The sequence below is a fragment of the Ranitomeya variabilis genome, chromosome 4 (genome assembly GCF_051348905.1).
Source record: "Ranitomeya variabilis isolate aRanVar5 chromosome 4, aRanVar5.hap1, whole genome shotgun sequence".
In the NCBI taxonomy this organism is placed as follows: Eukaryota; Metazoa; Chordata; class Amphibia; order Anura; family Dendrobatidae; genus Ranitomeya; species Ranitomeya variabilis.
Window position 1 is genome coordinate 427,292,898 of NC_135235.1, and position 13,951 is coordinate 427,306,848.

At 47.4% G+C, this 13,951-nt stretch overlaps 2 protein-coding genes across 3 annotated transcripts in view; one reads left to right on the top strand and one right to left on the bottom strand.

Moving 5' to 3' along the window:
- The window catches only part of UTP18 (UTP18 small subunit processome component), a 42,618-nt gene extending 40,148 nt beyond the window's left edge, over window positions 1-2,470 (bottom strand). Inside the window, exon 1 of the mRNA XM_077251364.1 lies at window positions 2,331-2,470. The gene's annotated coding sequence lies outside the window, so the exon portion shown is untranslated. The remainder of the gene's footprint in view (window positions 1-2,330) is intronic.
- A 115-nt stretch (window positions 2,471-2,585) lies between these two features.
- MBTD1 (mbt domain containing 1) overlaps window positions 2,586-13,951 on the top strand; it is a 110,435-nt gene continuing 99,069 nt past the window's right edge. For both annotated transcript variants that reach the window (XM_077251362.1, XM_077251363.1), the window contains exons 1-3: window positions 2,586-2,746; window positions 12,296-12,497; window positions 12,763-12,896. In XM_077251362.1, coding sequence (XP_077107477.1) covers window positions 2,726-2,746; window positions 12,296-12,497; window positions 12,763-12,896 — 357 coding nt within the window. In that variant the 5' untranslated portion in view covers window positions 2,586-2,725. The remainder of the gene's footprint in view (window positions 2,747-12,295; window positions 12,498-12,762; window positions 12,897-13,951) is intronic.

The window sequence follows — 13,951 nt, forward strand, 5'->3', positions numbered from 1 at the left end:
AGTGAAGACATCGCTGGATCGGTGTCACACACACCGATTCAGCGATGTCAGCGGGGCCTCAACGACCGAAAAAAGGTCCAGGCCATTCCGACACGACCAGCGATCTCACAGCAGGGGCCTGATCGCTGGTACGTGTCACACATAGCGAGATCGCTATGGAGGTCGCTGTTGCGTCACAAAACTTGTGACTCAGCAGCGATCTCGCTAGCGATCTCGCTATGTGAGACGGGGCCTTAAGTGCCAAGTGGTCCAACCACACCCCCAGCTCTGATTAGCAGCTTACTGTCACTGCATAATGTACACAGAAAGCCGTGGTGAGGGCAGGGTTAGCCTTCTGGGCTCTGGCACATCTAAAACATACTCTTGATTGTATCACAGCTGCTGCACCCAGTAAACTAAGGTACACATTGCTGGAACTGCGCTGCCCAACTGTAGGCATTATTATTATTCCAAGATCTATTAATTAAAATGTACTTTTTCCCAGAGCCATAATTTTTTTTATTTTTCAGTCAATATGACCACGTGAGGGTTTATTTTTGTGGGACTTGTTGTACTTTTGAACGACACCATTGGTTTTACCATATCGTGTACTCAAAACCGCGAAAAAAAATTCCAAGTGCTGTGAAACTTCAAAAAAAATGCAATTCCACAACATTTTTTTGGATTTTTTTTTTTAACCATGTGCACTAAATGCTAAAACTGACCTGCCACTAAGATTCTCCAGGTCATTACAAGTTCATAGACACCAAACATGTCTAGGGTCTTTTTTAAGTGGTGTAAAAAAAATCCAAAGTGTGTTAAAAAAAAAAATTGTGACATTTTCCGAGACCCGTACCGTAACGTCTCCATTTTTCGTGATCTGGGGTTGGGTGAGGGCTTATTTTTTGCGTGCAGAGCTGACGTTTTTATTGATACCATTTTGGTACAGACACGATCTTTTGATCATCTATTATTGCATTTTAATGCAATGTTGTGGTGACCAAAAAAAAGTAATTCTGCCGTTTTGACTTTTTTGTTACGCCACTTAGCAACCAGGTGAATTTTTTTTTAATTGATAGATCGGGCGATTCTGAACACGGCAATACCAAATATGTGTTTGTTTGATTTTTTTTCATCATTTTATTTTGAATGGGGAGTCATTTAAACTTTTATATTTAAAAAAAAAAATTAAAAATGTATTTTTTACTTTGCCATGCTTCAATAGCCTCCATGGGACACTAGAAGCTGCCACAACACGATCGGCTCTGCTAAATAGAGGCGATGATCAGATTACCTGTATGTAACAGAATTGCTGACTTGCACTGGGCAGCGCGCAGAGCATTAAATTCTGCTGTCAAGAGTTTGACAGTGGTAAGTAAAGGGGTAATTGCTGCGGGTGGATCACGAGTCCACCCACGGCTGTTGCAGTCACATGTCAGCTGGTCAAAACATCTGACATGTACTGGGAAAGATGTGGGCTCACCGCCGGAGCTCGCATCAAAGGGCGGGAATCGACCTGAGCAGTACTAGTACGGCGGTGGTCACAAATGGGTTAAAAAGTCCAAGCGGATGTTAACTCATTAGGTGCCAAATACTTTGATTGCTACTATCTCCACAACAAAGGCCAATTAAAAAAAAAGTATTTTCTGCTCTGCAGCCACTATTACATGGTGTGTCCAGCTCACCACTGGAGAAATGCTGAAGTCAGTGATGACACTGGAGCGAGAGTGTGGACAGGGGGAGTTATGGTTTGGTTTTTTTTCTTAACACCGCTTTCACAGTGTAGGATAAATCATGCGACCACCCTGGGTGAAGGGGGTGTCCAGCGCTAGACAACTTATCAATGGCCCCAGAGTCCTGCCTAAACGACCAGGAATTATACTCGCCCAGAAGCCGGAGCAGTGCACATGACTGTTGCTGCCATACAGCCGACACAGGACCCACTGCACCAACCCGAAGGCCTACTGATCCTCCAGTCAGACAAGTCATGTGACACGGGCAGGTGTGGGGGGCACTTTATTAATGACATAGATCCTCAGCTGACACACTGGACCGATGCTGCAGAAAGCCAGCAGCAGGTATTCAGCACACAGCCTAACACAAGGGCTGGTGGGGAAGGAGGACTACAGAATACAGGGCCCAGTCACCGGAAGCAGTGTTACTCCCGCACCCATGCAGCACCCTGGGGCCACCGATCACGGTCCCCGGTGCAGGACGAGCCCTGGAAGCCGGCCCCGCAGCCATGACGTTACACTGGCTCAGTGACGGCACGGCTGGGGTCAGAGCCCGGCGGCCTCCAGGGCAAGCCGCTGAGTGCAGAGGACAGACTGCTGCCCAGCCGCCGAACTTACCTCTGCAAAACCACGTGGAGCTTCCTCTGACCTTTGAACCGTAGAGTGGAACCCCGCCCCCCGCAGCCCCGCTCCTGCCTCTACACTCCGCGCCACTAGTATCAGCACTGAACTTGTGTTCTGTGTAACAGCGACTGGGCGTCAGTGACTGAGAGCCCCGCCCACATCCGCCGCTGCTGCGGGACGCACAGCCAGCCTTCCGCCGGAAGTGGGGGTGGCCGCCAAGGGATGAGCCTATGAGAAGCCTCGGGGCGCGCAGGCGCAGTGGCGGCGTGCTGCTGGTTTTGTTGATGTTGTGCTAGAGTTCATTGTTTTTGTGCTGAGGTGAGATCACGTTTCTCTGCCTGGTTTCCACGGCGCTGGGAACTCACACACGGGACCTCCATGAGGGGCTGATGGAAAAGGCTAAGGAGCTGGTGAGTGGGGCTGGCCAGCAGCAGGCTTTGTTGTCATTCCTGTGCTGCAGCGAGGCCTGATGGAGCAGAACCCCAGACTGTGGGGGCAGAGTGTGTGCAGCTCTGTGCCCTGCCTGCATTCAGCAGGTGCTGCTGGGTACCATGCCCTCCCAGGACCAGAAACCGCACCTCACCTTATAGGCTGCTAATCCAGGGCATGTGTGCACTGCAGAGCTGCAATCACACTTCTCCTGCTCCCAGGTGGGACTCCTCTATGCATCCTTTACTGGGAAGGGTCTTATTATTGGTACAATGTCCTTGCAGGATATGAGAAAATATATATGCCTGTGATGTATGTGCATAATAACTGCTGCAGCTGAATTGTGAATGCAGCTCTAGAGTGTAATGTATAGGATGTCACTTATACTAGAGAAGTAATGTATGTGTATAATAACTGCACTGTCTGAATTATGAATGCAGCTCTGGAGTGTAATGTATAGGATGTCACTTATACTAGAAAAGTAATGTATCTGTATAATGACTGCACTGGCTGAATTATGAATGCAGCTCTGGAGTGTATTACTGGATGTCACTTATACTTGAGAAGTAATGTGTGCATATAATTACTGCACTGTCTGAATTATAAATGCAGCTCTGGAGTGTAATGTATAGGATGTCACTTATACTAGAGAAGTAATGTATGTGTATAATGACTGCACTGGCTGAATTATGAATGCAGCTCTGTAGTGTAATACAGGTTGTCACTTGTGCTAGAGAAGAAATACATGTGTATAATGACTGCATTGGCAGAATTATAAATACAGCTCTGGAGTGTAATTAGGATGTAACTTGTACTAGAGAAGTAATAGTAGTGTACAATATTTGTACGAATGCACAAGCTGAATTATGAACTCCATGTGATCCACGATCTCTTTACTTCCTGCAACCTTTCCTTCCTGGCTGACGCCCCCTGACACGGCCTCCCCTGCTGCACTGAGTTATGGTGGCCTCCACTTTACCCACACTCCTCGCTCTGGCAACAGACATGGTGGGGGAGTGGGTTTCCTTCTTTCTAAAAACTGCTACTCCAACCCTATCCAACCCCCACCCTCCCTTATCCTCCCTTCTTTCGAGGTTCACTCTGTCCATATCTACTCTCTTTCTAATCTCCAAATGGCTGTCATATACCGACCACCGGGCTCAGTCACTGCCTTCATTGAACAATTCTCCACCTGGCTTCTTCACTTTCTCTCTGCTGACATCCCCACCATCATAATGGGTGACTTTAATATCCTTACTGACACTTGCCAGCCAGCAGCCTCCAAGCTCCTGGCCCTTACCTCATCCTTTGGACTTACTCAGTGGTCCTCCACAGCCACCCACACAGACGGACATACGCTAGACCTCATCTTCACCCGCCTCTGTTCCTTATCTAATCTCACAACCTCTCCCTTCCCCTTATCTGACCACCATCTACTCACCTTCTCTTCCTTGTCCTCACCCGCCCCCACACATCCAGCCAGTACCACATCCTCGCAGAAACCTTGCACACCTAGACATTCACAGACTCTCAGACTCTCTTCTACCTCTGTCCTCCATATCTTCACTCCACGACACGGATAGCGCCACCGCTTTCTATAACTCCACCCTTACATCAGCCATAGACTCAGTTACCCCTCTCATGCATGGCAAGGTGCGACAAATCAATAGGCAACCCTGGCATAACGACCTCACCAAAAAAATCAGACAAGCATCCAGGGTCGCGGAGCGGCGTAGGAAAAAACACGCCTGCCAGACAACTTCACCGCTGTCAAACAAGATACACTTGCCTTCAAACTAGCCCTCACTTCTGCTTAACAGACCTATTTCACTAACCTTGTATCTTCACTATCCTACAACCCAAAACAACTGTTCAGCACATTTAACTTTCTTCTTCGCCCTCCACTGCCACCACCAACTCCTCTCATCTCTTCTGAGGACTTTGCCACCTACTTCAAAAACAATATCAACCAATTATTATTATTATTATTATTATTATTATTATTATTTATTTATATAGCACCATTGATTCCATGGTGCTGTGCATGAGAAGGGGTTACATACAAGTTACAGATATCATTTATAGTAAGCAAACTAACAATAACGGACTGATACAGAGGGCTGAGGACCCTGCCCTTGCAGGCTTACATTCTGCAGGATTATGGGGAAGGAGACAGTAGGTTGAGGGTTGCAGGAGCTCCAGTGTTGGTGAGGCGGTAGCTTCGGTAGTGATGAGGAGGCAGCGGGGTCAGTGCAGGCTGTAGGCTTTCCTGAAGAGATGAGTTTTCAGGTTCCGTCTGAAGGATCCGAATGTGGTTGATAGTCGGACGTGTTGGGGCAGAGAGTTCCAGAGGATGGGGGATATTCGGGAGAAGTCTTGGAGGCGATTGGATGAGGAGCGAATAAGTGTGGAGGAGAGAAGGAGGTCTTGGGAGGACCGGAGATTACGTGAGGGAAGATATCGGGAGATTAGTTCAGAGATATATGGAGGAGACAGGTTATGGATGGCTTTGTAGGTCAGTATTAGTAATTTGAACTGGATACGCTGAGGGAATGGGAGCCAGTGAAGAGATTTGCAGAGGGGGGGAAGCGGAGGAGTAGCGAGGAGAGAGATGGATTAGTCGGGCAGCAGAGTTAAGGATGGACTGGAGAGGTGCAAGGGTATTAGCAGGGAGGCCGCAGAAAAGGATGTTGCAGTAGTCAAGGCGGGAGATGAGGGCATGCACAAGCATTTTAGTAGATTGAAGGTTGGGGAAAGGACGGATTCTGGAGATATTTTTGAGCTGGAGGCGACAGGAGGTGGAAAGAGCTTGGATGTGCGGTTTGAAGGACAGGGCAGAGTCGAAGGTTACTCCGAGGCAGTGGACTTCCGGTACGGGGGAAAGCATGATGTCATTGATTGCGATAGATAGGTCAGGTAAGGAAGATCTGTGGGATGGAGGAAAGATGATGAGTTCAGATTTGTCCACATTGAGTTTGAGGAAGCGAGAGGAGAAGGAGGATATGGCTGATAGGCACTCTGGGATTCTGGACAGCAGAGCGGTGACGTCTGGGCCAGAGAGGTAGATCTGAGTGTCATCAGCATAGAGGTGGTACTGGAATCCATGGGACTGTATGAGTTGTCCCAAGCCAAGTGTATAGATTGAGAAGAGTAGGGGTCCTAGAACAGAGCCTTGGGGGACTCCAACAGAGAGAGGGTGGGATGAGAAGGTAGTGTGGGAGTGGGAGACGCTGAATGTGCGGTTGGAAAGGTACGAGGCGATCCAGGATAGGGCGAGGTCTTTGATGCCAAAGGAGGAGAGGATCTGTAGTAGGAGGCAGTGGTCAACTGTGTTGAAAGCAGAGGACAGGTCTAGAAGGAGGAGTACAGAGTATTGTCCAGTAGCTTTGGCGGTAAGTAGGTCGTTAGTGATTTTGGTCAGGGCTATGTCCAGCTATCGCCCAATATCACTGCTCCCATTCGCTTCCAGTTCAGCGTGGACGTGCTGCTCCAGTAGTTTGGAAGCGAATGGGAGCAGTGATATTGGGCGATAGCTGGACATAGCAGTTGGATCGAGGGTTGGCCTTTTAAGGATAGGCGTGATTGTGGCATGTTTGAACGCAGAAGGGAAGGTGCCAGAAGTTAGTGATAGGTTGAACAGGTGGGTTAGGGATGGGATAAGTGTGGTGGGGAGGTTGGGGAGGAGGTGGGATGGGATAGGGTCGAGCGCACAGGTGGTGAGGTGCGATTTGGAGAGGAGACAATTAAGCCCCCCTTCAGTGATCTTGGAGAGGGAGAATCCATCCCTTCCTCAGCACACAATCTACTAAAACTCTTGTGCATGCCCTCATCATCTCCCGCCTCGATTACTGCAACACCCTCCTCTGTGGCCTCCCCGCTAACTCCCTTGCACCACTCCAGTCTGTCCTCAACTCTGCTGCTTGGCTAATCACCTCTCTACTCGCTACACTTCTGCTTCACCCCTCTGCAAATCCCTCCACTGGCTCCCAATTCCCCAACGAATCCAGTTCAAACTACTAACACTGATCTACAAAGCCATACACAACCTGTCCCCTCCCTATATCTCCGAACTAATCTCCCACTGTCTTCCCTCACGTAATCTTCGATCCTCCCAAGACCTCCTACTATCTTCCACACTTATTCGTTCCTCACACAACCGCCTACAAGATTTCTCCCGAATGTCCCCCATCCTCTGGAATTCCACGCCTTAACACGTCCGATTATCCACCACCCTCAGATCCTTTAGACGGAACCTGAAAACCCATCTCTTCAGGAAAGCCGACAGCCTGCAATAACCATTCTGCCGCGTCGCCAGCAACCGCCCGAGCTTCCGCGTCGCCAGCAACCGCCCGAGCTTCCGCGTCGCCAGCAACCGCCCGAGCTTCCGCGTCGCCAGCAACCGCCCGAGCTTCCGCGTCGCCAGCAACCGCCCGAGCTTCCGCGTCGCCAGCAACCGCCCGAGCTTCCGCGTCGCCAGCAACCGCCCGAGCTTCCGCGTCGCCAGCAACCGCCCGAGCTTCCGCGTCGCCAGCAACCGCCCGAGCTTCCGCGTCGCCAGCAACCGCCCGAGCTTCCGCGTCGCCAGCAACCGCCCGAGCTGCCGCGTCGCCAGCAACCGCCCGAGCTGCCGCGTCGCCAGCAACCGCCCGAGCTGCCGCGTCGCCAGCAACCGCCCGAGCTGCCGCGTCGCCAGCAACCGCCCGAGCTGCCGCGTCGCCAGCAACCGCCCGAGCTGCCGCGTCGCCAGCAACCGCCCGAGCTGCCGCGTCGCCAGCAACCGCCCGAGCTGCCGCGTCGCCAGCAACCCCCCGAGCTGCCGCCTCGCCACCACCAGTTCTGCAACACACCGACCCCCTTTCTCTTCCCCATTATCCCGAAGAATGTAAGTCCGCAAGGACAGGGTCCTCTCCCCTCTGTACCAGTCTGTCACTAAATTTGTTTACTGTTAACAATATCTATAACCCTGTATGTAACCCCTTTTCACATGTGCAGCACCATGGAATTAATGGTGCTATATAAATAAATTAATTAATAATAATGAATGCAGCTCTGGAGTGTAATACATGATGTCACTTATGCTAGAGAAGTAATGTATGTGTATAATGACTGCACTGGCTGAATTATGAATGCAGCTTCGGAGTGTATAGGATATAATTTATACTAGAGATGTAATATATGTGTGTAATGACTAGAGAAGCAATATATGTGTGTAATGAATGCAGCTCTGGAGTGTAATTAGGATGTAACATTAGAAAAGTAATGTACAGTATGTGTATGAATATTGTACTAGCAGAATTATGAATGCAGCTTCGGATTATAAAGAATGTAACTTGTACTTTAGACGTAAATAAAATGTATAATGACTGCACTAGCTGACTTATGAATGCAGCTCTGGAGTGTAATGCAGGATGTCACTTATGCTAGAACAGTAATGTATGTGTATGACTGCACTGGCTTAATTATGAATGCAGCTCCGGAGTGTAGTATGGTCTTTATCTGTGCATCAGAGAAGTAAAGTCTTTACAGAGTTACTTAATAACTATCTTGAAACTATAAAAATTGTGTCCAAAGGTTAAAGGTGTTTTCCTATTTTATAGTGAAAAGGGCGTGTTCCTCACTCTTCATAGTAGAGCACTGCTTACTGTATCTTCTCAGCATGTACGCTGGTCCTCTCATATATGGAGGGACCGCTTTAAGCTTTTGATATCTCCTAATAAGGACACCATTCAACACTGTATTACAGAGATGCTCAGATCCTGGTTTGGCAGCTAGTGGATGGGGTGTATTGGTAGATCGGACAGGTCCTGAGCAGATTGGTGCGTTACCTGACCTAAGGGCAGGTATTGTAGCAAGGTAAACTGTGTGCTCGTCTGGTTCCCCCTGCTGTAGTGAGCCCACCAGTTTTGTTGACTTGTCCTGCAGTATTGAGCCGCTGATCCTGCACACGTAGGGGAGTCTGTGTATCTTTTGTGCAAGTTACAGTGTGATTCCCACAGGATGGGGCATAATGCTAGTAGAGGACATAGCACATATGTAGTAACCTGCACAGACTATCCGTGTCTTATCTATATACCACACTAGATGGAGGCCCGATGCTATCGCCGCGGGAGAGGGGTAATGTCACGATGGGGCAGGCATGTGGTGCTGTTGTTGCCTAATGGCATCCTGTGACAAAATCACTTTTGCATCAGGGAACTCGTGTGCTTGACGCCTACACTTATATGCATTGTTTTTGTCCCAGCGATGCTGTTGCTCTTCAAGGGTCTCATTTGCCCGTTGTTGTCTTCAACGTTGTGCCTTTGCTGCTTTACTTTCATTGTCATTGGCGTACTTTTTAGGAGGAGCCATGTTGGTGTTGATATTTGCTTTTTAAAGGGGTTTTCCCACGAACAAAAGTTCACTTTAAAAATTGTCTGTGTCTGATCATGTACCGAACATACCACAGCACCTGGGCAGGGGAGGAAGCATCAGTGGTTCTTTGGCTGGACGGTCGCATCTTGGCACTGTCCAGATTGAAAACTATTTGTCCCCAGACATGGATTACAGTGTGGCACAGAATGTTGGACAGATGAGGGATAGGGTTGTTTTTTATTTTTGGTTTATTACAGGAGACAAGGGATTCAAAGGAATGGGTGTTAGGTGACAACCTCTCCATTACTAATCTGTTCACTTGATGTCACCAGACAATACAAAGATGACCTCAACCCTACGAATATGAACCCCACTTGTCACCGCTACAGGGCAAGTGGGAAAAGTGCCTTTGCTGGGTGGCTGCGGGCTGCTATTTTTGGGCTGGGGGGGGGGTCAATATCCATGTCCCTTACCAGCCTGAGAATACCAGCCCCCAGTTGTCTGTTTTAGCAAGGCTGGTTGTCAAAAATGGGGGGACCTCACGCCCATTTTTTAAAATTATTTATTAAAATAATTTTAAAAAAACCTGTGGGGACCCCTCTATTCTTGATAACCAACCTTGCTAACACTGACAGCTGAGGGTTGCAACCCGCAGCTGTCAGTTTTGCCTGGCTGGTTATCAACAATACAGGGGAACCCACGCTGTGTGTGTTTTTCTTTTTTTTTTAAATTATTTAGAGCACAGGCACTGGCTGATGAATACTCCCAACAGCTGCACCTACTCTCGCTGTTATCAGTGGCAGCAGGCGTAAGTAGTCCCATCAGCTGACTCCAGTGACCGGAGGTAAACTTTTTACCTCTGATCACAGTTGCGGGCTCATGCTGTTATTTGACAGCGTGGGAACTGCAGCTCTTTGACCAGCAGGGATGATTTTACCACCGATCAGAAGCGGTGTTTGCCGTGCTGCCATGCAGCGCGACAAACACCCGGTGTTCGGGGGGCCAAACCTGAACAGTAGGTGTATGGTATGGGTGTCGAACTTTACTGTTCGGGTTTGCCCATCTCTACTTGTCTGTACTATGTAGGAAACAGTCATAACTCATAAGTCATTTGCTTATGAACTCAGCTCAGAGTCAATTGCTTATTGAAGGGGTTGTCCAGGTTTGGGATTCAAGTCTTCAGTTACTCTATGATGAGAGTACCACACGCTGTCAAGATTCTCTAGGGCCAGGAACAGGCGTTCCTGTGACTACAAGCATGTGATTTGCATACTTCCAGCCACATTCCGACTAGACATGTCTGACATTGCTCAATTCACTTGTATTGAATAAGCCGTGCATGTCTAGTCTGTCTGAGACCGCATATATGCAAATCGCATATAATAGGCACCTGCCTGTTCCCAGTCTGCAGTCACATAGATTGACAGCACCCTGGCACCACAAGCCTGGGCAACCCCTTTCAGGGTTCCAGCCAGCAAAATGGGAGACTGGTGATAATGCAGGATACACACACACACACACACACACACACACACACACACACACACACACACACACACGCGCACGCACCAGAAATAGGCCATATATAGGTCAGAAATAGTGTAATTCCTCATGTACACACAACAGCTTATTCTGAACAAGTTACTTGAAAGTGTAGTTACCCATAATTTGGGTTTCTGTTTGTCAGGTAAAAAAATACTGTTTCATTGTTTCAATTCTATAAGATGAAAAATATTTTTAAAAAATTATAGTCTTTAGTAAAAAAAAAAAAAATAGATCAACTCTCTTGTTGTTTCCAGCTCCTCTGCATGGTTATTACCATAAACAAACCATGTGTAGTCAGGTGTTACTACTCCTCCCTCTGCCAATGCTTGCTAGTAACGATGGAAGAGAATCTAATGGATGATGATGGACAGTGAAGCATTTCTTTTCATGACTGGTTTGGTGAAGATGAATGTTGGCTTCTTTCCCTCTTTGTGCTGTAGCCAGGCAGGACTTGTACTTCTCCTTCCTGCTTGATCCACTTCTGATTTTGTTTCAAAATCTGCATGTGCTGGCACTGCCTGAATTCCCATAGTATGTGTCCTGGGATGTTCTGCAGAGGAAGTAACCTGGTGTGCCTGTTCTGCCTCAAGCTGGGTGTTGGGTAACATAGAAGCAAAATAGACTCTGCCCTTCAGTGACCCAATATTAGACTGGGTCCCACGCCTGCAGCCTGTAATATTATATATGATGACACTCCCTTGTGCCTGAATCTTCAGTGGTAAAGGTGACATGATTGCGGGTATATTCCAGACTGTCTCTCCGAGGACTATCACTTTATGAAAACCCTGCAGACTGCTAGACTTTAGCTCTCTTCTAATTGTCAGCCTGCCCTCTTTACACATGAATTTGATGACATGCATTTTGTATGGATCTCCTGAGACCCAGGACTGCTGGTGATGGTTAAAGAGGAACTGTCACCAAACTTATGTTGAACTCAAAGCATAGTGGCTGTCCATGGAATAAATTTATTTTACTTTTTTTTTTTTTTTTTTTAAAGTTTTGTCTCTCTGTTGCGGAGTTATTAGCAATCAAAACATTTTGGCACCTAATGAGTTACCTTTTGTTAAGTCCAAGTGGGTGGTATCAGACAGTTTTCACTGGGGGCGTGTACATCTCCCTGTATAATGCTGACCAATCATAAGCAGGCAGCAACACTGAAAGGAAAGAAGAACACGCCCCTACCATAGCTTAGAGCAGGTTTCTCAGTGTGTGAGATTTCTAATGACAGACAGCCCTGGTCTAACCTCCTGCATGAAGCGATGCGAAAGCTTTGATGAATCAGGTCTCTTGTGCTCACCATAGGGATTTCAGATTATTACTCTTATCCTGATTCTGTACAACACATATGGCAGTTCTTGCAGTCTCTAAAGTTGTAACACATGTATTGTTGCCCATCCAACTTCTCAAGATCAATGAATGGCGTTTCTGTCTAGTTAGGGAGGAATCCCTACATAACTGGGCAGCCATGCCAACAGGAGGTCTAACTACCATCCATCCCTAGGTTACCCTAATCCTAGTCATAATGGAAAATATGCCAAGAAAAAGCTGAATTGTTATGAGGGGGTTGCCCAGGGGCTTATTTTTGTCATCTTCTAAGTTGTGTTATTTACATGGTGTTTGAAATGTCTTCTCAGGTTGACCTTTCTTCACACTGTGTGCGGAAAAGACGGGACTCATTCGGAATGTTTGACGGGTATGATAGCTGCAGTGAGGACACCAGCAGCAGCTCGAGCTCTGACGAGAGCGAAGAGGAGGTTGCCCCACTCCAGGCCAGTCTCCCCATTATTAAGAACAATGGTCAGGTGTACACTTATCCAGATGGGAAATCTGGCATGGGTAAGTAGAATTTGTTCTTAAATAGACGCTGATCTGGCTGTGGTTTTGTGCTCCGTGCACGGCTTACATCCAGCTGCTGCCAGAGATGATGGCTGGTTGGTGGAGGTGCAGGGTCTCTTTCCCACCAATCTGACATTGAGGATGGGGTCATAAATCTAAAAGTAGTGGACAGCCCGTTAAATGGGTTGTACACCTTCACTGCAAGTCAACTCTGAGCTGCAACCAATCTGTTTTTCATCTTTTTGCTTTATTTTGTTTGTTTCAGCTACATGTGAAATGTGTGGAATGGTCGGTGTCCGGGATGCTTTCTACTCTAAAACCAAGCGATTCTGCAGTGTCTCTTGTTCACGAAGTTATTCTTCAAATTCTAAGAAGGCGAGCATCTTGGCAAGACTACAGGTAGTGGATTGCAATGCTTGTGCCTAGGGCTGGGCCATTAATTCAATTAATTTGCCAAGTTGCCTTCTCAACGATTCTGATTTTTGTCAGAATTGAAAAATCGAATTTGACCCTGCCACTAAAGCAGCATTCACTTACCCTGGGTGGCAGTAGGCAGGAGATTTGTACCCAGCAACCGCACCTAACCAGGAAACTGGTGAGGGGTACATTGCCACATAAATGAGGGGAGTCTGGGCTATGCAGGTCAGCCGCCACTGTCTTCTGGGACACTCTGATAACTCCCAACATCTGGAGCATGGCACCGTCAGCTGTTTTATCTACAGGGAGAGGAGATCATTCTTAGCATATGCATCTCTGCAATTCCTCTTGGCTGATGGGAGATACAACACTTCATCCCTCTGTTATCACCCCATGCCCTCCATAATCTGCAATAAATATTATTTCAGATCCCTCAGTTCCTCTACACAATCTGACCTACAAGTTAAGAGAATTGTGCAAGGAGGGTTCATGTGTATAGGATGTGTCATGGAAATTCAGAAAGCGCGGGAAGATCCGTTGTGCAGATTTTGGTATGAATTTTTTTGGCGTATTTCTCCAGACACAAGCCAAGCAACCACAATGACACGTGACGACCCGTTACAGCTGAAGGGCGGGATACAGATACTGGCAGGAGTCCATGATTGTTTCATTTTAAATTCATCTAGACTAAGTTTACCGGGAAAAAAATCGCGATTAAGATTGAAAATTGTCTATAACGTAAACAAAATTGAGACTACATCTTTTGTCAAAATCGCCCAGACTCACTTGTACCTGATTCACCCATATTTATGGTCATTGATGGAGAACCATAAACTGAGTTATGAGGTTGTTGTGTTTCACAATGTGTTGACATGCCAACACCACACGATATTTGCCAGGATCCCTTGAAATCAGATCGATAATAAAATTAACTTTCCACCTCCTACTTCTCTGTACAAGTAGCTCATGCCTTTATAGCACAGTTTTCAGACCTGTGAATGTAGCTTTAGGCTTTAGTACACTCTCCTATTCAGGAT